The sequence below is a fragment of the Eretmochelys imbricata genome, chromosome 20, assembly GCF_965152235.1.
Source record: "Eretmochelys imbricata isolate rEreImb1 chromosome 20, rEreImb1.hap1, whole genome shotgun sequence".
In the NCBI taxonomy this organism is placed as follows: domain Eukaryota; kingdom Metazoa; phylum Chordata; order Testudines; family Cheloniidae; genus Eretmochelys; species Eretmochelys imbricata.
Window position 1 is genome coordinate 2,240,862 of NC_135591.1, and position 22,832 is coordinate 2,263,693.

General features: G+C 53.2%; 1 protein-coding gene across 1 annotated transcript; it reads left to right on the forward strand.

Moving 5' to 3' along the window:
• The first annotated feature begins 172 nt into the window (after positions 1-172).
• RAB5B (RAB5B, member RAS oncogene family) lies at positions 173-21,426 on the forward strand. Its single transcript, XM_077838858.1, has 6 exons — positions 173-262; positions 11,406-11,682; positions 13,369-13,520; positions 13,726-13,848; positions 14,554-14,647; positions 15,695-21,426. Exons 2-6 carry the CDS (start codon positions 11,520-11,522, stop codon positions 15,808-15,810), a joined length of 648 nt encoding a protein of 215 aa, XP_077694984.1. The 5' UTR covers positions 173-262; positions 11,406-11,519; the 3' UTR covers positions 15,811-21,426.
• The last annotated feature ends 1,406 nt before the right edge of the window (positions 21,427-22,832 follow it).

The window sequence follows — 22,832 nt, forward strand, 5'->3', positions numbered from 1 at the left end:
TTGGCCAAATTTTGCGCCCGTCCGGCCACTTCTGAGCTCTCATTGGTGAATCGAATTGGGGGGCCCGGCGATGCGTTTTCCGGAGCGGCAATTGGGCGAGGCGGGTGGCAGGGGCGGGTCCGCTCGCCAGGTGCCCGGCACGGATTGGCGCGGCCGCCGCTTAACCCCGCCCACCAGCGGCAGGTTCGGTTGAGAGCAGCTGTTTGTGTGTTCGACACTTTAGGGGCCGAGACGGGGGGAGCTGGAGCTGGAGCCGCCTCAGGTACCGGGGAGCGGGGGCGGGGCGCGGCGCGGCCGGGGCCCCGGGTGGGGGCCTAGGGGGCGGGGGGAGGAGTTGGGAGGGGCCGGACCCCGGAGGGGGGGCCCTCGGATGGTTGGGGGCTGGGCGCGGGGGGGTCCGGTCCGTGGCGGGGGGGTGGTGTCCGGGGGGGGGGAACTGGTGTCCGTGGGGGGGGGCAGGGGGCGGAGCCTGGGGGCAGGGGGCGGAGCCCGGGGTTGGGCTGGGGGTGGCTGCCCTGGGGGGAGGGGCTGGGCAGGCTGGAAGGAAGGGGGGAGACTTGGGTCTCTCTGGGGGTAGCGAAGGACTCGGGGGGCCCAGGGTAGTGGGGTGGAGGGGGCTTGGCAGCTGGTAGGGCTGCCCCATTGCGGGGAGGGGAGATCAGGGTGTGTCTTCCTGTAGGATGGCAAAGGGGCTGTATATCTCCCCCCCCCCCCCGCCCCACCCCGTGCCCCTGCCCCAGGGTTTGGGGTTCTTGAGGTCCCAGCAAGCTTTTTGGGCCTGCTGTGCCCCCCCCCCCCAGCTGTGCTCTGTCTGCCTAGGTGAGGGTACAGAGACTCCTTTCTGTTTCCCCTGTCCCCCTTTGCACACCGCTCTGCTCGAGGCCTGAATGCACCTGTCCCCAGTGCTGGGGCCTGAGTTCATTCTCGGTCCTCACACCTGCCCATGTTACTAATGTGCCTTTTCCATAGTGAGGGACAATACAGCACAGATGCTCGCCCCTCTTCCTCCTCCTGGTCAGCCCACCAAACACACCAGCAGCTTATAGCTCTTAACAGTAGGGACACCTGGGGATGGAAAACACCACCTCACTGCGTTTCTGTTCTTGTGAGCAGACCTGTGCAAGTGGAACCACATAGTGTATAATTAACATCTAGGGCTGGTCTGTCGACTCAGCCTCCAACGTGTTCCTGGCTGGGCATTGCTGGTGGTTCCACTAATCCTTGTTGTTAGCTCCTGGATAGTATGAAGACGGGAATATTAGAAATTCATGGATAGAATCCCACAGCCCTGAGGTGCTTCTAATCTTTGTCTTCCAATTTAACTCCATTAAAAATGCATTGGAACAGGAGATCTTCCCAGAGGGACAAAGTGGAAAAGTGATAAATATTTCTTTTATTGGTGAGAGCAAAAAGGGACTCTGCCTTCTAAATTGGGGCAGCTGGGAAGATGGGATAACCTGGTGTACCATCAATTATCAGGTTTGTCTCACGGGTCGTTCCTAGTAGGGGCTGATTGCCAGACTCTACCTGGGAATATGGGTTAGTCTCTCAGCTGGAATCCTATGGCTGTCTCCAAACATAAGTAGAGGCTACAGTGATGGGCCCGTTAGAATGCAATATGCGCTGGAATGTTTATTTTCAGGGCACTAGTGCCTCAAGGGCTCTTGGTATTTAGGTTAGTTCTTTCCCCTTCTGGGATGGCCGCAGTGCTGTCAGCTCATGTTAAATTTTCTATGTTGAATCGGATACTTTATTATTTGCATGTCAATTAAGGAAAGGAGGAAGTGAATCATGGAAGTTCAGAGATTGGGGAGGCCTTGTAGATCATCCAGTCCCTGCTATATTAGTGTGTAATTGCTACCGACAGTCTTGTCTCCTGTATCCAGTCTAGTTTTAAAGATTCCTGCAGTAATGGTGCTTTCACCAGTTCTCTCTGGAGATATGTCTACACTGCAATGTCAGTCCAGGGCTAGTAGAACTCAAATTAGCAGACCCTGGGATTGTTAACCTAAGGTTTGAGCGTCTACATGCATTTTTAACTCCAGGTTAGGAACTGTAGAACGCTGGGACTCCAGTGTCTACATTTCATCTTGCAGGCCCATGTTCAACCACCTGTATCTCGGACTTCCTAGCACCCTCCCAAAGTGTGGCTGCTCTAGCCCTTTGTTTGTGGTGCAGTGTGGGAAAACTTGACTGTCCGGAGGACAAAGAAAGTCAGCCCGTGGGATTGTGGAATACTTCTGGTGGACTCCCATGGTACATCTACATTTTGATAAAATATCCATGGCATGAGAGGATGGTCTCAGCTCCAGCCTGAATGTCTACACTGCAGTTTTTAGCCCTGGAGCCTGAGTCAGCTGACCTGGGCTTTGAGCACAGTGCTGTGGGTTTTAGTATCAGTGTAGACATACCCTCAGAGCACAAGTCCAGTGGGGCGGGGCTGCATCTACACTGCAAAGCAATAGGGCTTGAACCCTGGGTCTGGACTTGACTCAGCCTTGGACCCTCCGCCCCTGTGGGATCCTGGGACCCTGGGTTAGCACCATTTGTGTGTAGACAGAAGGGGGGTTAGGCTTGAGCCTGAGTTCAAATCCTGGTCTTAAATTGCAGTGTGGGCTTACCCTGAGAACTATTTCATCCTTTAGCAGATCTCTGCTCTTGGGAAGCTTTTCCTGACATTCGGGCTGAGCTTGCCTCCCCTTAATTTTGTCCCATTACTCCTTGCCATTGGCCCAACCATTTTCATTCTCCTTGCTTACAGAGTAGTAAAGCAGTGATGTGAACAACTTCCTCTAAGCGTGATGGAGGGGAGGAAGCAGATCTCCTGCTCTCACAATGGTTAAGCGGGTTCACTCCTCCCAGTGCTGAAATCCTTAAGGGTCGCTGTACTCTCTCGAACCCTACCCTGAATTTTCCCCTAGTCTTCAACTCCATCTCAGAAATATTTTCTGTGTTCTTTAAGTGGCTTCACATATGCAACGCTTTCCTCCCTGCTTATTAATGTTTGATGACTGGCCTAGTACCCATATGAATTTTCCTAACTTCTTGTGGAGGGAAAGGAAGAGACGCTGCATTGTTAATAGCTAGAGCAAGGGACTGGGAGCTTGGACTCCTGGCTGCCACTGCCAGCTTTGCCACAGCTTCACTGTGTGAGTGGGGAAATGGAGGGTACATAGAGGGGAAGTGACTTTTAACCTCCTTTGGGTGTCAGGATCTATTAAACATTGCCAAGTGACTGCTGATCACCTCCCCATGCTCGCCTAGAACATGGCTGTGTTGTTATTAGCCCTTTAGCAATGTTCGTGGCCAGGCCAGTGTGTCAAGGAGAGCTAACTCTCAAGTCCCTCCTTTTATTTAAATCAATACATGCTCTTGCTAGAGACAACTTGTGGGACCATTATTGCCTCTGTTCGGATGCATGGGGGAGCATGGCAGGGAATATTCTGGCCTATCTTGGGGGAGAGCCCTGCCTTCCAGGTGCTTCTTATGTGACTAATTTCCAAAGTTTACTATAAGCTCAGCACAAGAGCTTTCCATGCTGCGGGCAACATGCTCACCCCTCTTTCCGCCTGCCTGTGTCTGACAGTAAATCCCTGTTTTATTTTACACTTGCAACAAGTGGTTGCGATCGAAGGATAATCAGACTCTGGCGGGGTCATAGAGACAAGTGACAGCTTTGTTGCGGGGTGCTTAATAAACCCCGTGTCCCTTAGTCTTCCAGCAATGCCATGAAAGCTTACCAGGCAAACGCTCAACTGGTGTCTGGAGAGCTAATGCTTGCCCTGGGTGCAAAGTTTTATTAAGTCTTCCAAAATTCTAGTTGATCCTTTCCCAGATCACTACATCGCCCAATGCCTGCTGAAAACAAGCTTTAATTTAACTATTAAATTGCTATATTGTGCTGGTTAATTCCATCCATGTATCGCTGCCTTCCACTGGATGAAATCAAAACTGCTCACCTGTGTTAGATAGGCCTTGTATTGCTAAGGGAGATCCTACTTTTTCCCCCCTCAACTGAAATGGACGTGTGTTTTGGAGCAGGAGAGGCTGGGTCCTGTCTCTGCGGCTCCTCAAGTTCTGTGTGAGTGTCGCATTAATTTGCGGACAACAGGGCATTCCTGGGTGACTGCAGTTGTTGTACAGGATATTCCTAATCTGTCTAGTAGAAAGAAGACTGGTGGCCCTTGATCCACCGGATATCAATATTGTGAGTCAATGAGCATTACCTCTTTAATGGTCAGTGGTGTGGAGTGACTTTACATGTAAATACCCTGGAGACAGAGGTGCTAATTATCCCAGCGGTGACTCTTAAAGCTTTGTTTGGTGACTGTAATTGGAACCGAGCTGGGTAGAGGTGGCCGGACTGCAGCGTAGTTCAGGATCCAGGATACGTATTGAGGAAAGAACCAGAGGCAGGAATGTACGCATTTTAATGGCAGCTATGACACAGGACTCTTAGTTTCAAATCCCCATGTAGACAAGACCCGCCATCACCTGTTGCAAGTGGCTCTTGGGCTTAGTTCTCAACAGTAAACTGGAGGGGAGGATACTTCTCTTTCCTGTGGATGCTGAGGATAAACTAGTGTGTAATGCACTTTGAAGACTAGAAAGGCTGTGTAGGTAAATGTCTCTTGTCTGAACAGTGGGTATGCCTGGGCCCCTGTTGAGAAGTCTCATACCTGGATGGGGAAAATGGTGGATCCATTGCAACCTTATTAATAAACGGAACAAGCTCCCAGCGAGCTGTATCAGGCTGTGCTCCTGTTATTTTGTATCTGACGGTGCATCACCAGGGCTCTTCAGGAACATAGAATATCAGGGATGGAAGGGACCTGAGGAGGTCATCTAGTCCAACCCCCTGCTCAAAGCAACTAAATCATCCCAGCCAGGGCTTTGTCAAGCCGGGCCTTAAAAACCTCTAAGGAAGGAGATTCTGCCACGTCCCTAGGAAACCCAGTCCAGTGCTCAAAGAGTCTCAAAACATCTCAGAGAGTCCAGAGCAGTGGCTCCCTTGTAATATGCTCTCATCTTCTCATTCCTGTGAGGAACCTGATCCTGCAGCCCTTGCCCCGGCAGAATGCCCACTGAAGGGAATGGGGTTCCACACTACTTGGGTGTGCACTGGGGTCGGATCTGTAACTCCTGCCTTTCAGGCTTTCAAATACTGCGTGGTCAGGGTAGGATCCAGTTTGTTGCATCCTCTTCACTGTCTGGCTAGGTAATAAAGCGGGGTGGGGAGAGAGGGCTGATGGCAGATTTAACCCATGCGTGTGGTTTTGATGGCAGTGGCTTATGTTGTATGTGATTAAGACATAGGAAAAGTAACATTGGCAACAGGAAAGCAGTTAACCCAGACAGGCTGTTGCAACTCCAACTCCTGGGGGTATCTCCTGAACAGGCCCTTCCCTGAAACAAAGTTCTGCTATTAACACTCTTAATGACTGAATTGCAATGGATCGCATTCATCCCTGCTGCAACCCCACTGAAGTCAGTGCAGTGAAACTGGGGATGATCTGATCCAAGGGTGGATATCTAGCTAGCTCCCTACGCCACATATTTGTCCTTTCAGTGCTGGTAGTAGGGGGCAGGGAATCGGTAAGGAATGGGCTGTGTGGATCTCTTTCCCAGTTCTTTCACCCTGAACTTGCTCAGTGCATCAGAGCCAGTTGTTGAGCCCTGCTCCGCTTCTCAGGGTAATGAAATGGTCAGCCAAACTGACTCCTGAATCTCTAATGTTGGCAATGGAGATGTCCAAGTCGGCTGCCAAGCTGAAGCTTGTCAGCTGACTGCTGTTAAAACACCTTTATTGTAACTTGTGCAAGCTAAGGGTTGTGATGTGTATGTCACTGATGCAGAGTAAAATGGGGCTCCAAGGGGGTCCTCAGTTTCTGGTCTAGCTGTTGGATGCTTTCTGGAAATGTTTTGCTTTGGTTGGTAAGTAACTTTCTGGATAGTAATTGTGGTTCCAACAGATGTTTAATATTAACGCAGATATAAAATTACTCTGAAAATGTCCAAAGGATGCTACGGCAGGTTACACGGATTTACTGAAAGATCTGAAGAGCTAATGGACTGAGGGCTTTGACCTGTTAGGGGTTGGATACCTCATTCTAGTTATTTCAGGTAGTCAATGAAAGAGAGCCAAATTTGGACAGTAGCCTTTTAAAGAAAGGTATCTATATAATCTATGGTTTCAGAGTAACAGCCGTGTTAGTCTGTATTCGCAAAAAGAAAAGGAGTACTTGTGGCACCTTAGAGACTAACCAATTTATTTGAGCATGAGCTTTCGTGAGCTACAGCTCACTAGCTGTAGCTCACGAAAGCTCATGCTCAAATAAATTGGTTAGTCTCTAAGGTGCCACAAGTACTCCTTTTCTTTATATAATCTATAGCAGTGGTTCTCAGCCAGGGGTCTGGGACCCCCTGGGGGTGTGTGAGCAGGTTTCAGGGGGTCTGCCAAGCATGACTGGCATTAGGCTCACTAGGGCCCAGGCCGGAAAGCCAAAGTCCTGCCATGTGGGACTGCACCCTGGGGTCCCGAACCACACCAGCTTCAGCCCCAGTCCTGGGTGAAGCCTGAGCAACATAGCTCTGCCGTGCCTCTCCTGGTGTGGGGCTCCAGACAATTCTCCTCCTGGCTTTTATATGCAGAAAAACAGATGTGGTGGCACAGCTGGGCCAGGGAGGTTTTTATAGCATGGGGGGGGATTTGAGAACCCCTGATCTGTAGAAGCCCCCTTGCTTCAGAGGAGGGCTTTTCCGATTTAATTTCTTTGAGTTAAATTCATTCTTGATATTGGTGGAAGCTTCTGTTGGGATGGAGCTCTCTGTTTAGCGAATATGAGTGGACGGCTGGATCAACTACTCTGATCGCGTTCGGGGTGAGTTCCCGGAGCTTTCTTGGGATTGTAGTAATGTGTGTTACAGCGGTGGCTAGGGACCATCCAAGAACAGGACCTCACAGTTGGGCACAGAGTAGACGGTCCCTGCTCCGAAGAGCTGAGTCTAAAGGGTGGCTGCAGCACTTGTATTCAGCGTCCCATCTCCATGCCAGTCGCTGGTCACCAGTAGTACAACAGGATTTGACTTTTCTGGGAACCTCGATGAGCTGTGTTGGTTTGTCTGCTCTCGTGGCGTGTTTACGCACAAGTGTGCACACCTCACTTTCAAACACCATGAAGAAGCTTGGTCTTGTCGTGGGAGGGAAACCCAAGTAACAGAAGAAGCTCTTAGGAGCTCTTGTGCGAAGTAGCATGCAGGTTGAATGTTCTTATGCCTGACACACAGCTCTGCCAGAGTCGCTTTATGGCCGTGGCAAGAGACTTCATGTCTGTGCTTTCCCTTCCTCCTCTCTGAAATGGGGGTGCTACTCCCCGGGGTATGGGAAGGCTTAATTCAGCTAGGTTCGTAAAGTGCTTTGAGATCCTTGGCTTGGAAGGCCCTGTCTGAGTGCAGAGAATTGTTGAGAGATGACCATTTTATCTGGTACCAATTTACTAGGCACTTAGGTGACCTGAGCTGCAGTGAGGAGGAGGGTAGCTTGGCTTGTGTCAGCATCTTTATGCTGTAGAAGAATCTGAAAAGTGTCTTTGTTACTTTCCTGTCCGCCCCCCCTGGAAGCCTGTGGTGACTTAGGGAACAAATGAAATGAGTACATCACCAGGAAGCGGAAGCTGCAGCAGTTGCGAAGAAGAGATTTGTCAGAATGGTTACAGCATCTTCTCACCTGCTCCCCAATACCAAACACCTGCTCGGGGGAGAGAACACCTTTGTTCAGACTGAACAATTAAGGTGTGAGAGCTCGGACCTTCAGCATAGAGGGAAGGCCAGACAAGGTTCCTGATTTCTGCAGAAGCCTTCAAAGGCAAAGCTGTTTTAAAAAACCCAAACAAACCACCCTTTGCAGGTCACCTTTAAGGGTCTGTGGTGACTGGCTTTGCAATGAGGTGGTGCTGTTGTCAAATCCTGGCTGTTGCTCTGAAATGTCCTTCATGTTTAGCCTCTTGTGACTTGCTGAAGCCAGCATACAAAGTGTTGTAACTATCCAGTGATTGGCAGGTTGAGAGAGAGGGTGTGGTGACCAGCAATTCACCCTCTGGGACAAGCAATGGGAATGTCTTCAGTTGGAGAAGCCCAGTATTCTTATTCTTCCAAGGGCCGGACTTCCGAAAGAGATCAGCTCGCGATGGGAGGCGCTGAGGACTTTCAACTCTGGCCCTAATTGTAGTTGCTTAACCCTCATATTGCTCCCTCTGTATCTAACTCTGCCCATCTGTGTCTGGCCTAATTTGAAGCTGTGCCCCGGTGCCGCAAAGCAGAGAGTGGCTTCTAAGCATCGGAACACTCTGGCTTGTGCCAGCTTCCCCAGAATCACGCAGGACTCTCCCCAGGAAACTCTCATAGGATGCTGACGAGGTCATTGCTTAATCATTCCTCTCTCACATATTTAACAAAACAAGGTCCTCGAAGCGGAAGGAAGCGTTTCCCTATCTTTAGCCAGCTCAGCTCCAGGAAAGCTGAACGTGCAGTACTTGGGTTGCTACCAGACAGCTTTGGCCATTATGGGCTTTGAAACCTTTTCCCGTTGTCCTTGGATTCTTGCTTTTTGAACAATAAAATGGTGACTGTCCCTCTTCCTTGGTGGGACTGGGAAGTATTGGGCTGCCCAGCGTTCGATTTGTACAAATCACAGCGGTTACAGTGAGCATTTCCTGCCAGGTTTTGGCCTTTAGTCTGCTTGTCTCAAAGCAGATGGGGAACGGGAAATGGCCAGGCTTTTCCTGGCTGCTCGCTGATAAGTCTTCAGATGACCCTTGTTTTCTTGTATACTTGGCCCTGTTAATGCTAACAAATCTTTGCTCCAGGGTCTGCCCTATAACACACCAGTCTTGGATCCGATCTCTCACCTCAAGGCCTGGAAGCCCTTCCTTTAGGTTTGAACTCAGAAGGAAAGGCCTGAGACACTGAAAAATGGCTAGTGATTTTTGGGTGTCTAATTTAAGAGGCCTCAAGGGGACCTGAGCGCACGGCCACTGATTCAGGTCTTTTGAAGGTGTCTCAGATTTGATAGCCACAATCAGGACTTCTGGAAAAATCTTGGCCCAGTTGCCTGCATTTGAGAAACCTGTCTGCCCTTAGCTCCAAGGTCACCAGTGCTGGCTATGGAATCCAGAAATGGGCTTCGGAGAGTAGGTAGGCAAACCAACCACCACGTGCTTTGCTAAATTCCCCCGACTCATCGCTGGGGGTGAGAATCCACTGGAATAAAGGGCTAAGCTGTGCCTCACAATTTAATCAGTTAAATGGTGAAATAAACAGATTCTGAAGTTTAATGCCGTTTTCTTCCATTGCTCCCCATACCTTTTTGGCAGTTACTAACGTCCTAACGCAGATGTAGAGCTATTTGAATTAACACAGGTCAGCATCCGTTGTTTTCTAAGGGGATTCTAATAAAGAAGCATCGCTAGCATGCATGTGTTTTGAGGTCTTAAAATGCATTTCACGTCAGATCGAAGGAACCCTTTCTCACAGTCTCCTAGTGCATTGCACAAAGGATTGAGCTGAAGGCCTGGTCTATGCTCTCGGGGTGCGGGGGATTGATCTAAGATACGTCTACTTCAGCTACGCTATTCTCGTAGCTGAAGTCGACGTATCTTAGATAGACTTAGAATCACTTACTTTGTGTCCTTACGGCGCGGGATCGACGGCCGCCCCTCCCCGTCGACTCCGCTTCCGCCTCTTGCTGTGGTGGTCCGGAGTTGACGGCAGAGCGATCGGGGATCAATTTATCACGTCTACACTAGACATGATAAATCGATCCCCGATAGATTGATCACTGTCCGGCGGATAGTGTAGACGTGGCTGAAGTCCTGGGAGACCTTAGGGACATATTTCAGAGTCGCAGCTGTGTTAGTCTGAATTCGCAAAAAGAAAAGGAGGACACCTAGTCTCTAAGATGCCACAAGTCCTCCTTTTCTTCTTAGGGACATAAATGCTCAGCCACTGGCAGACCCGAGGTGTTGGCTACACGCAAACTGGAACCAAAACAAGAGTCTGTCGTTCACACCTCTGCGATGCAGATGTCTGGGTGCTTATTTCAGATTGTGTCCTATTTCAATTAAAATCTATTCCAGTTATATCCCTACCTGGTTAACCCCCCTCCACCCACCACTTGAAATAGGACCCTCTGTTGTTGACTGTACACGTACCACTTTTGCCAAACTAGTGCACACCTTTTGGATGCTTCAGGTTTCAGAGTGGCTTATTTAGATCTTGTTTAAACCTGTTCCTAGTTGACTTCACGTCAACTGCCGTCAATTGTTCACACAGCCTCTGGCACTGGTCTAACTAAACGGGGTTAGACTGGTTTAAGTTAAACCAGCACAACTCTGGGTGTAGTCAGCCTTCTGTCTCACCACGTCGTCTTCTTGAGAACTCCCAGCAGTATGGTCTTTTCACCCATTGCCTGGGTTGGGGGAGAACTTCTTTTGGCCATGGGTAGTGGCTATGTGAAACTGACCAGGATTGCATCAATTTCACTCTGCAGCAAGAGCTGGTAACTGAGCTTTTTCACAGGGAAGGCTTTAAAATTTGGCGGGGTGGTTAACTGGGCAGGGAACGTGGTCTACCCATAGCCCTTGTGCGGTGGCAGTGTGCCTGTACTGTGCGTGTGAGTGGGGATCTCAAAATACGTAAACAAAAATTGACTCGACTGCCCCTCACTTAGGAATTTCCCTTCAGAACGGCAGCGATGAAATAGGTCAGTCCCTCCGTCCTGCCCCCAGAGAGCCGGGGCAGGGAGGGGAGACGAGCAGATGTGGAATTTCAGGCCATTTGCAGTAAACAGAACAGATGCATTCAGGCTGCAAATGGGGCCTGAGCTTGTTGCTGCATAACAGAGTTCTTGAATCCTCCTGCCCCTTCCTAGAACAGGTCAGAGGCTCTGCCCTGGCCCTTGGTACCACATGGTGCAATGCGCGTTCCTATCCAGGAGCTGTTTGCTACTTCTCCAGGAATGCAAGTGAGACATCTGCTAGGATTGCTGACTCACTCACTCAGTTGTAAGGATCCGGCTTTTTCTTTCCCTCCTTGGCCCGATTTCTGCTTGTCAGCTTGCTCCTTTTTTAAAGCTTACCTGCCAGTGAGGCTCGGGCATCTCTCTACCTTAATGTATGGGAGAATCAGAGCTCTTGGCAGGAAAGGGAGCGTGTCCTAGTAGGTGCAGTAGGCAAGTCAGACTCCCGGGTTCTATTCCTTGCTCACCCTGGTGTGTGGTATGCAAGGCGGTTACTGATCCATAAATCCAACGGAGTTAACGTCTGAGACCAAAAAACTCGGAGCCCTTCAAACTCTGTAGTGTTGTATTTGTACCATGTGCTAATTCGTCTCTCCCTCTTGTGTTTCAGGAGAGTTGAGCCTCTAGGATACTGTTCCTTGGCTCAGAACCAAGCCAAGAGCTGGTCAGTGGCACGAAGGTTCTCCGATCCGTTGGGGCGCAGGCTGTGACCGGAATCCAGGCCATGACCAGCAGAGGAGCTGCCAGGCCGAATGGTCAGTCCCAAGCTAGTAAAATCTGTCAGTTTAAGCTAGTGCTGCTGGGCGAGTCCGCGGTGGGGAAGTCCAGTCTGGTGCTGCGCTTCGTCAAGGGTCAGTTCCACGAATACCAGGAGAGCACCATCGGGGGTAAGTGCTGTGCGAGAGCATGGGGGTGTGTATCGAGGGGGTAGATGCAGACTTCCCCACAGTCCTCTGGAGCTCCTGGCTTCCCTCGCTCCCCACCTGATTAGGGCCCAGCTGCCCTTGGTTGGCCATTGCAGACCCTGCCTTATCACTGTGAGCAGCCCAAGGCCTGTCATGCCTTCAGAGGGGCCCAAGTGAGTAGCAGGGCGAGGCACAGTGGTAGTTGGCGTAATGAATCCATGCTCCTTCCAGAACTACCTGCGGCCTCACTGTATGTACAAGGATGTAGCTGTGACTTGCTGACGCGCCTGAAAGAATCCCATAGTGCGTGTGAAGATGGTACAGCCAATTTTCAGACCACGGCTGAGACAAGATAGCACAATGCACCTTGGATTAATAGGTGGCATGTCTGTGTAATGGGCAGTGAGCCAGTGTTGTCCAATGGCTAGAGAACTGAAGCAGGAGTTGAGACCTGAGTTCTGTTCGTGTGCGTGCGTCACTACCCCCTCTGTAAAGTGGGGACCACCCTGACCCACCTTTCATTGCGAGCTTGGAGACTTGCAGTAGGGGAGGGCTGAGGAAGCGCTGGGTGATCATGGGGTGAATCCCCCTGGAGACGTGTTCCTGACTCCTTCAGGGCCCAGCGCTGGTCTGACACCTGGGTTGCTCGCCACCTGCGTGCTCAGTCTTGGCTCCTGTAGAGCCTTTTTAATGTATTTTTTGCCTTCTCTCAGCCTGTCTTCCCCCCTAGCTTGGGGGGACCGATCATGCGCTCACGTGGCCAGACAAATCCATAGACATCAGTTAGTGTGTGGAACTGGGAGCCAGGACTCCTGGGCTCTGCTGCGGGCAAACAGCACCCCATTGTGTCTGTTTCCCTACCTTTGCAAGGGGACTTAAGGGTCAGTTAGGTTTGACAGTCACGTGCAAACCCTTTTTACTGAGGGGGAGGGGGGCGCTGCATGTCACCAATACTCTGGCCCCAAGAGCTGCGGGGAATGGAACCAGGCTCCTGAAGGCTTATGTCTTTGAAAGGCACTAGGGCTCCCAACTTAACATCAAAGGGTGCTGTGCTCCTCTGAAAACCAAGCCCCTTTTAACATGATTGCTAGTCCCACTTGAAAATGTAGGTCACAGTATCCTGCTCTGGCTCGTGTTGCATCCCGCACGACAGCATTGGGATGTGCCAACCTGCCTGGGCACAAACACTGTTCCTGTTTGTATCCCCCACGTATGACGGATCGGGAGACGCTAGTGTCTGTCAAACTCCTTAACGCAGCCACAAACCCCCAGCTCCTTCCTGAACACAGGACTGGTTCCTGATTGCAGATGCCATGTGAGCCGTCTTTGATCTCCGCATAAGCGTGCAGCTGGTGCACAGCAGCTGGGTTTCAGCAGTAGGGGGTGAATGTTAATGTCAATGTCCAAACTTGAAATGATTAACCTGTTCCTGTGTGAACGATGCCTAGAGAGCAGCATGCTCCAAGGTCCTAGATTCGGAGTCAGGAGACCTGGCTTTGCCAACGACTTGCTGTGTCCCCTTGGGCGAGTCACTTCCCCTTCTGGGCTTTGCCTGTCAATCTACTTAGATTGACAGCTCTCCAGGATAGGCCTCTCTTGCTGTATGCACAGAACCCAGCGCAACGGGCTGAGTGCTACTTGTACGACTGTCTCCTTTCCTCTCAACAGCGGCGTTTCTCACACAGTCCGTCTGCCTGGATGACACAACAGTCAAGTTTGAGATCTGGGACACAGCTGGCCAGGAGAGATATCACAGTCTGGCCCCAATGTATTACCGGGGGGCACAAGCTGCCATTGTGGTCTATGACATCACCAACCAGGTACATTTGGAGTTCTCCCTTAGCTTTCCTGGTGCCAGGGGGAATAGGGAGGCATGGAATTGTCCCAGTCTAGGAGGAAGGATGGTCTCAGGGTTAAGGCAAGGAGCTGGGAAACCTGGGTTCTGTTTCTAGCTTGGCTGCAGACTCGCCCAGAGTCTGGCAGGTCACTGACTTTACGCTGTCCTCTCTCACCTTTCTCTTCCAGGAAACATTTGCCCGAGCGAAGACATGGGTGAAAGAGCTACAGCGGCAAGCCAGCCCCAGCATCGTCATAGCCTTAGCGGGCAACAAGGCTGACCTCGCCAACAAGCGCATGGTAGAATATGAAGTGAGTAGCTGGGGTTTGTGGACTTGGCTAAGGCTTCCCAGCCCCCCGAGTTCTGCCCCTGGCCATTGAAAACCTCTTGGCATCTAGCTGCAGCAGCGCGGGAGTCTCTGCTCTGGCCAGGGGCCGGCCAGCTGGCAGCTTTTGGGCCCGTTGGGCACATGCTGTCAGGTACGCCCAGTGGCAGTGAGAACCTGAGTGTGGTGGCTGCACTAGGAAGGGGAAGTCTAATCCACGCAGGAGCGGGGGTGTCTGCAGCAGCATCGCTGCCCACAGTAAACAGTCCTTGCCGTGTCAGCAGCCCCTCTGAGCGGCACGGGGCGTTCTCCACCCTGCCCTGCGAGGTGGATCACTGCTCCCGTCTCGCTGGCGGGAATCCATTCCCACTGCTCAAAGGGCAGCTGGCGAGGCCTGTCAGCACAGCCGAGCCCCTGCAAAGCACTGAGCAGCGTAGTCTCTGCAGGAGCCTCTCAAAGCCTCCGAGAGAGCAGCGTTTGCTGCTTCCTGCCTCCAGTCCATAGTGGTTAACGGTCCATCTCTGGAGCTGCTGGCTTGGCTGCATAGCAGAGGACCTCGGCCTCTTCTGTAGAGGCGGGACTGTCAGTGCCGGTAAAAGGGCCTTGTTGGTGGGTCTGGCCACCACTCACCCTTCCCACGGCCTCCAGGCAGGAACCCCCCGGAACAGTGATACTTGTGTCTCTGTTACAGGAGGCACAAGCCTACGCTGATGACAACAGCCTGTTGTTCATGGAGACGTCTGCCAAGACAGCGATGAACGTTAACGATCTCTTCCTGGCAATCGGTAAGGTGTGGGTGCTGGACGGCATCCGCCCCAGGGCAGTAGACAGGCCGAAGGTGCCCCTGGCTTGCTGCAGATCTACCAGGCTTCTGTGTCGGGAGCTCTGCACCAGGTGGCTGCGGGAGGCAGTTCCCACCTGAGCTCTGTACAGATGCTGATTCATGCAGCCCATGTGGAGGGCTGGAGCCCCATGGGGAGCCCCCCTTCCTGTCCTGCTCCAGGACATAACGTGGTTCCTGAGGGCGTTTCTGGGGGCGGGGGGGGAGCTTACTGCTGAATATTCAGTAAGGAAGCAAGCCGTGATTTGTTGTCAGGCTCTGGTGCGGGGGTCAACGTGGAGGCTCCATGCTGAAGCAGCATTAGCCTTGGAAGACTCGGAGGGGACCAGGGACGAAGATCTCCCTTGGGGAAGTGCCAGGCTAGCCTTTGCAGTTACGGATTACGCTGCTGGGTCTTTGCCCTCGGACACCTTCCACATCCCTGCTTGGTCACGGAGCCAGCTGAAACCGTGGCTCCTTCTCACATCTCCAGGGCTGCCTCATTTCTGATTTTCTTAGCACCTTCGTCTTTAATGCCTTCAAATCCACCTGGGCAAACAAAAGCCCTGGGAGCTGCCACTTGCGCAGAATCTGCATCGCCTGGGAAGTTTCCAAATCTCCACGTCCACATAAAGGCCCTGGGAGCTCGGCTGGCTCCTTCTGGCCTGAGTGGAGCCAGTAATGGTCGGTTGTGCAGCAGGACCTGCACGTGAGCTTTGAGGGGAGCAGGAGCGACTCCAGCCAGCTCTCCTGGTGCTGGCTCGCTCTGGAGGGCCGTGGGGGACGCAGCAGGACAGGAGCTGGGTTCCCCCGAGAGCAGAGTGGTGGTGGGGGCAGCTGGGAGGTGGCTCTGAAATCCAGACTGGAGTCTCAGAAATGGGCCATCTGAGAACCGGCCCGGGCAGAAGGTGGTCAGCGGCGTTGTTGTGGCCCAAGGGGCTGGGAGGGGAGCGGTTGCTGTTACTGCTCCCCTCCGTCGGCCTCGCTCACTCTCCCCTCTCCCCCCCTCCAGCCAAGAAGCTGCCAAAGAGCGAGCCCCAGAGCACGAGTGGCGTGGCGGGAAGGAGCCGAGGCGTGGACCTCCACGAGCAGAGCCAGCAGAACAAGAGCCAGTGTTGTAGCAACTGAAGGGTGGCTTTCGAGAGAGGCCGACGCGAGAGGAAGAGCTAAGATATAACCTCCATTCCCACCCCTGCCCACCACACTTCACCTCCCCTAACACCGGCGCACCGACACCCGTCTGAACCGAATCCCTCCTGATGCCTCTAACTGCACTTTTTAATGCTTCAGAACCACCGCCAGACACCTGTCCCCCCCCAGTGACAGTGGAACTAGATCGACCGGGGACTTGACTTCCAAAAACCAAACTCTTCGCTTTGTATTACAGGTGCAAATAGCTACCTAATTCTGATTGATTCCTCCCTCCCCCCCACCCCCTCTGTGTTCTCAGTCCTGTAACACCTGTCCTCTTCTACCCATCCCCCCCTTTATTTAATGCTGGGGGGAGGGGCCCAAAGGAGGTGGAAACTTAACCCTTGTAGGTTTATTTCATGAAGAATAAGTTGAATGGGGACCTACAGAAAATGCTATTTCTGAGGGTGTCTTGTGGGTTTTCTCTTTAATTTTTATCCTGTTTTTTTCATCTGTTTCAATGTTTGGGGGATGGGGGGAAGCTGCAGTGTCCTTAATTTCTTCCTGGGTGGCCTTTCCAGCAAGGGAGTGGAAGTGGTGGGGGAACGGGGGGAAGTGAGGGGTGGAATCCTGTGCTCTAGAATCAGGCCTCCTGCTGGCTAGCATGGATCGCTGTGAAGCGAACACAGACAATGACTCTTCAGTGCTGCGGAGTCTCAGCAGCATGAATAGAATCATGAACTACGTTCCCGTAATCCCCCTGATCTTGGTAACGCCAGGCCAGTGCACCCAGCGTCAGCTGGTGGATGGATTCTACAGCTGTGTGGCAAATGGTATCATTAATACTGACTTGGGTGGGGGTGTAAAACCCCAAAGTTTCGGCTGCGCCCAGTATCTTGCAGTGATACGCCCCTCAAGAGCTCCTGGCCTCTCGGAGCTGTTGGTTTATTCTTCCCCCATCACCAGGCACGCAAATTCTCTGGTTTGCACTTTAATCTCCAGTCTGTCCAGTTGAGCTTATCTTGTCTTGGGCCACATTCAGTTTAAGCTAGCTGGAGGGCTCCTGGGGGGGGTCACTGCACTGATTTCTGCTGCTCCCTCCGCGAAGAGGAACCCACCAAAGGTTTTATTCTCTGGGCTCCAGTCCGCTCCTGTGTTGTGTAAGCTGAGGAGCTCCACGCTACGTGCAGGGAAACTGGGCTCGCTTTGTCTGTTACACTGCAGTCCCAAGCGACTAGCAAGGATCACTTCAGAATGGGGGGGGTCATAAAATAGTCCCAGAGCAGGGGTGTCCCCTCTTTGTCTGTAGGAGGGGGTGGGGTGGTGAGCGTGCGGAGCAGCAAACCTAGGGAGCTCCAGGAGGGACATGGGGCTGGGAGTTGGTGTTAAAGAAGGTGAGGCCATGCAAAGGCAGAGGACCCGCCTTCCTGGTCCTGGGAATGGCAGCTGTGCTGTGTACTTCCCCTTCCCTGTGCCCCTGTCCAGCTCAGCATGTGTGGATCGGCTCCCTTGCCTTTCTAGCATGGGCTGGAACTTGGGTGAGGTGGGGAGGGCGGATGATGCAAGGAGAGTCTCCTCCTCCCTCTGGGACGCTGGCAAGGGCTCGGCCCCTCCCCGTGGAAGGGGAACACACTGGTTTCCTGGAGGTGCCTGCCAGGAGAACCTGCAGGAGGAAACTGACATCAACGCACAGTCCAGTCTGCCTCCTCTCTGGGCGCTGAGGGAGAGGGGTGTCACTGCTCCCAGGGAGGGTCTTTCGCACCTCACACCCACGCCTGCCCCAGCTGGTTACGTTGGCAGGTCACAAGCACCCAGCCTGGCTGCACACACTCCCTGTCTGTGTAATGTCACAAACTCCGCTCCACTGCTGAGGGCCCCTTGGAAATACAAGCTCTCATGTGCAAAGTAGCCGCATGTTTTATTTGGGCTGTAAATAGCGCTTGGTTCTGTTGGGCTGGATGGGAAGCCCCCGGGGTAGTCCTGGAACAGCTGATCCCAGGGCATCAGAGCAGCACCCCCGTAGCTTTGTTAATGATAGAGCTGCTCGTAGCGGGAACCTCCTGTTACAGGGGTTGCCTGTTCAGACAGTCTTCCCTGGGGCTTAATGTACTGTAGCAGGTTCCAAACTGGACAGCAAAACGGTCCTGGTGCCCTGCCGAGATACAGGGGGAGACCAGGGCACGGAGTCTCTTGCCTCTGGCTCCGAGCTGCCCTGAGTCGCCCGTGGATATGTTGTGACCTGCCGAGGATCCTTGACGCACCGTTACTGCTGGCACTAGCTGGCGGCTTTCCTTCGGTGCCTTGGAGGTTGACAGGGCCACAGGCTTAACTTTACGTCTTGTGGGAGTCTCCCAGAGCAGGGACAAAGGGAATCTTGCACGTCCCCCTGCACCTGTTCTCTGGATGAACTGCCTCTGGTGCTGTCAGTCCTGGCCCCTTCTGCCGGCTCAGTCGTATGTTGAGAATCGGTCGGCCCCTCCGCACTGTTCCTGCACTGGCTGTCCCGGGGAGAGCCTGCGAGGGAGCTCGTGCCTTGCTCAAGGTTCCCAGGCTGAGATGAGGATGTTGCCCTGTGTGTTTATTGGGGGGTGTGTGTGCGGGGGGTGGCTTTGAAGTGGGATCCCTCCAAGGGGGAGAGGTGATGCCCTCCCCCAGCACTAGCCAAACTGGAGCCCCAGCATCTTGCATGAAGCAGGCTCCTGTCCTCCTCTCGTTTTGTATTGTCTAGTCAAGCAGAGTTGAAGCAGCAAAACAACTAGGCAGGGGAAGCACCAGGCCCAGCCCAGGACGGGTGGGAAATAGATTAGGAAGTGGCTGGGAGGCTGAGCTAGCCTTTACCATCACTCCTCGCTGAGCTGGGCTGTGCGCGGGGGGCCCTTTCTTGCGGCCAGGAGACCTTCGGGAGGGCTGAAGCGTGGCATGGCCTCGTGGGTATTCGGTTCTTTTCTCCTCCAGTCCCTGCAGTGACATGACACGTAACTTCCCCCTGCCACTAACACAAGGGCGTTGTTGGAGATTTCAGGCTGCACTTCTAACGTACATGGGGGGCTTTGTCCTTGCTGGAAAGACTCTTTCTGCTCGGTGGAAAGACTCTGCTTACCTGTCCGACAACCAGTGCTCTTTGTGCAGCATCCACCCTGCTGGCAAAGCTGGAACGCGCAGAGCCGGTGTCCAGACTCCTCTACGTTCACCAGTGTCCATAACCCTCTTACAGGAGTGTGTGTTTTCTGGCTAAATCCCTGGACCAAATCGGGACACTGCAGCTTTTGAACCCCCCCCCCCCCACCCCCTTAATCCCGCTTGCCTTTTTTTTTTTTCTGATCCGTTGTTTTTGCTTTGAGAAAGCTCCTACATTGCATTTAAAATAACAATCATGGTAACAGAATTTAACGGCTGATTTACCAATGTATTTAATGTCAGAAAAAAATCCGTGTATTAAATGAAGCTGCTGTTTTATTGTGTCTGGAGCTAGCTGGGGGGGTATGGAGGGTTGGCTTCTCCATCCCGGAGAGAACCCGCTCTCCTCCTGGCTCCTGTGGGGTCAGATCAGGGGAGCAAAGGAATTGTTTCTGAACCCGCAGCCAGCCGGGCAGTAGACTTGTGAAAATCTACTGCCTCTCAGCCCCATCCACGGACCCCAGGGACCAAAGGGGGGGAACAGCTGAGATTTTAACTCACCTGTGCTGGGCCTCCCCTTCACGCCCGCAGGGTCTGTGCTCGTGACCAGCCATTGAGGCAAACCGGAATGATCCTGGGTACCCCGAAGGCAGTTCCCCTGCCTGTGCGCCCAGCTCCCCCAGCCCAGGCCGGGCTCTGATCCTGGGGTACTGAGCACAGCGGGGTGCAGATCCCCTACGGCTATTGCAGAGCTGCTCTCGCCCCCAGCCCTCTCTGGAGGAGGGTGCCTGGAGCACAAGGCTGTAGTTGGGGGCTTAGGCTTGTCCTTTGCCTGGCTGGTCAGCAGAGGGTGCAGTTGAGCAGCCTGTAAGCCAAAGCTCATGACTGGCAGGGCCTGGCCTGGCACCAGCTTAGGGGTGTCACCGGATTTATCAAGGTGCCTGTTGGAGGGGGTTGAGTGTCACATGCCCCCCCCGCTCCCAAACAGGGCCAGCCTGAGCCCAGCTCCCCAGCACCCACCTGCACTTGCTTTGATGTGAATTCCTGGGCTGGGGCAGAATCCCACCATGCCCAGTGAGCACAGGTGGGTTGCCCCCCTCTGGGGGGTGATAGACAAGGGGTTTCAGTCAGGCCACCTGATGCTCCCACTGAGGGAGTGTGACTGGCAGGAAACCACCTCTAGCCTGCAGCCAGGTCGGGCTACGGACCTGCTTCTCGGGAGCTGAGAGACGCAAGTTGAAGGCCCAAGTGGATGGGACTGGGTGTCTGTCTGTCTGGGCACCAGCTGCTTCAGGCTCCAGGTGGTCAAGTGGCCTGAGCAACCTCTTTCCTCGGCTCTAGCAGTCTCTGTTCCTAACGCCTCTTGTGACCAGCAGGAGCCAGGAGTGTGAATGCATGGCACAGCGGGGCTGCCTCTCTGCCCCCGCCTGCTAAGAGCTGGGCTGATGTCACCATCCACAGGTGCAGAGTTAAATCAACAAGTGACAGGAGGGGTCAGGTTGGGTCCTAGGCGAAGGTGAGGGAGACTGTGATTTCTCTGCGGCTGGGGCGAGTCCAGGTCGGAAGCGGGAGGAAGTCCTGTGTGTCCATGGGCTGGCCTGAGGCTGGTTCAGCCCAGTTCCTACTGGGCGTGATTGGTACCAAGTGGCCTCCTGCCTGGCAGCCTTGGCACTGGCCTTAAGGGCTCGTGTCATAAATATACAGCTAAGGGTAGCATAAAATTCCTCCTTACCTGCAAGGGGTTCAGAAGCTCAAATAACCTGGTTGGCACCTGACCAAAGGAACCAATGCGGACAAAAGATACTTTCAAATCTGCATCAAAGGGGAGCTGTGTTAGCCCGGATCTGGAAAAGCGGCCAAGAGTCCTGTAAGAAGAACAGGAGGACTTGCGGCACCTTAGAGACTAACCCATTTATATGAGCATAAGCTTTCGTGAGCATCTGCTGAAGTGAGCTTATGCTCAAATAAATGGGTTAGTCTCTAAGGCACCACAAGTCCTCCTGTTCTCTTTACGGATACAGACTAACACGGCTGCTCCTTGGAGACATGAGTCCTGTGGCACCTTAGAGACGAACAGGCGTATTGCAGCATGAGCTTTGGTCGGCTGCATGGGGGCGAGGAGAGGCTTTGGTTTGGGTTCTGTGTTTCTGTGTGTGTTCGCTCTTGGGATTAAGCGGGACTGGACATCAGTCCATGTCCTCCAAACCCTTCTGAGCCAGTCTCTCCTATTACAGAAATTGTAAGTACAGCCAGGTAAGGGAGATTAGTTTATCTTTGTTTTCACAGCTTGTGAATCTTCCCTTTGCTGGAGGGAGGCTTATCCCTGTTTTGTTGTAACTTTGAAGCTAAGGCTCGGGGGGGGGGAGGTTCCTCTGTGTTTTGTGCATCTTTTGTTACCCTGTAAAGTTCTCTTCCCACCTGACTTTACAGAGGGGATTTTTACCTTTTTCTTTTTTTTTTTTTTATTTTAAATAAAATTCTTCTTTTAAGAACGGATTGATTTTTTTTTCTCTTTTTTTTCTTTTCAGTGTCCAAAGATCCAGGGGTTTGGGTCTGTGTTCGCTTTGTAACCAATTGGTTAGGATATTATTCTCCAGCCTCCCCAGGAAAGGGGGTGAAGGGGTTTGGGGGGCTATTTTGGGGGAACAGGAACGCCAAGTGGGCCTTTCCCTGATTCTTTGTCTAAATCACTTGGTGGTGGCAGCATACTGTTCAAGGGCAAGATGGAATTTGTGCCTTGGGAAAGTTTTTCATCTAAGCGGGTAAAAATAAGCTTAGGGGGTCTTGCAGGTGGGTCCCCACATCTGTACCCCAGAGTGGGGAAGTAACCCTGACAGCTCGTCCTGGGCAGGGGCTGAGATGCACTGTGGGGCAAGCCCCTGGCACTGCCTGAGGGCAGAGCGCCTCTTCCCTGTTCATCATGAACACTTCTGCCTGGCTGGTTCTCCCGAGGCTGATGCCAGGAGGGAGGGGCTCGTTCCAGGCCAAGTGTTTGCAGGCCCAGCGTGGGGAGGGGGCAGGGGGAGGTGCAATGGCTTTGTGCACGCTCCCCAGCGTGGTAATGAGCATAGGCCCCGGTCTGCCCCCTCAGAAGGGGCTGAGGCATGGTACACTTGGCATTTGACAAACTGGGCAAGGTGGCACCTTGCTGCTCTTCTCTTCCTGCGTGTGCCAGGGGCCGGGGCGTTTGGAGAACAGGGGCGGGGGTGGGAAATAGAATCTGCTCCTTCCCAGCTCTCAGCCGTGCTGGTCCGCAGTGATAAACGTTATCTCTGGCAGTGTGGGCTGGCTGAGGCCGGGCCCTGCCTAGATCTTGGGCAGGGCGAGGGACCTGCAGAAGGCTAGTTCTGCTCAATGGCCTGTTGCTGGCCCTATGCAGCTACCTGCTTCCCCCCATTTCCCCATGGATTAAGACTTTCCTCTGGCTGAAGAAGCCATTCATAGGGAGGGGCTGAGCTGCCTGGGTGTGTGGGCCGGGGGGGAGGTTTCCCAGGGCATGAGCTGGCTGGTTGTAGGGTAGCTGCACCCCTCCACACACATACAGCTGGGTCTGAGAGGGGGAATTGCTGCCTCTTGCCAGCTGCTGAGTGGGTTCCTGGGTTTGAATTGGGCTGGCAGGGGTATGGCCCTGGGAGAGATGGCTGATGGAGTCTTGCACTGAAAGGTCATGGGTTCAAAGTCAGCTGCTGGGGGCACTTGCCAGAATTTGCTCCTGTTTCGTGTCCGAGTGGGTCTGTCTCTGGTTTCCAGGGGTTGTGTCTACGCAGCAAAATGTGTCCCTACAACTGGCACTAACAAGCACCCCTCCCCTCCCCACACCCCGCCTCTGCTAAGGCTGAAGAGGGCCGCGGAGCTAGCTCCCTCCAATACCACCCCTCACCTCGGCTTGCTCTGGAGCGAAT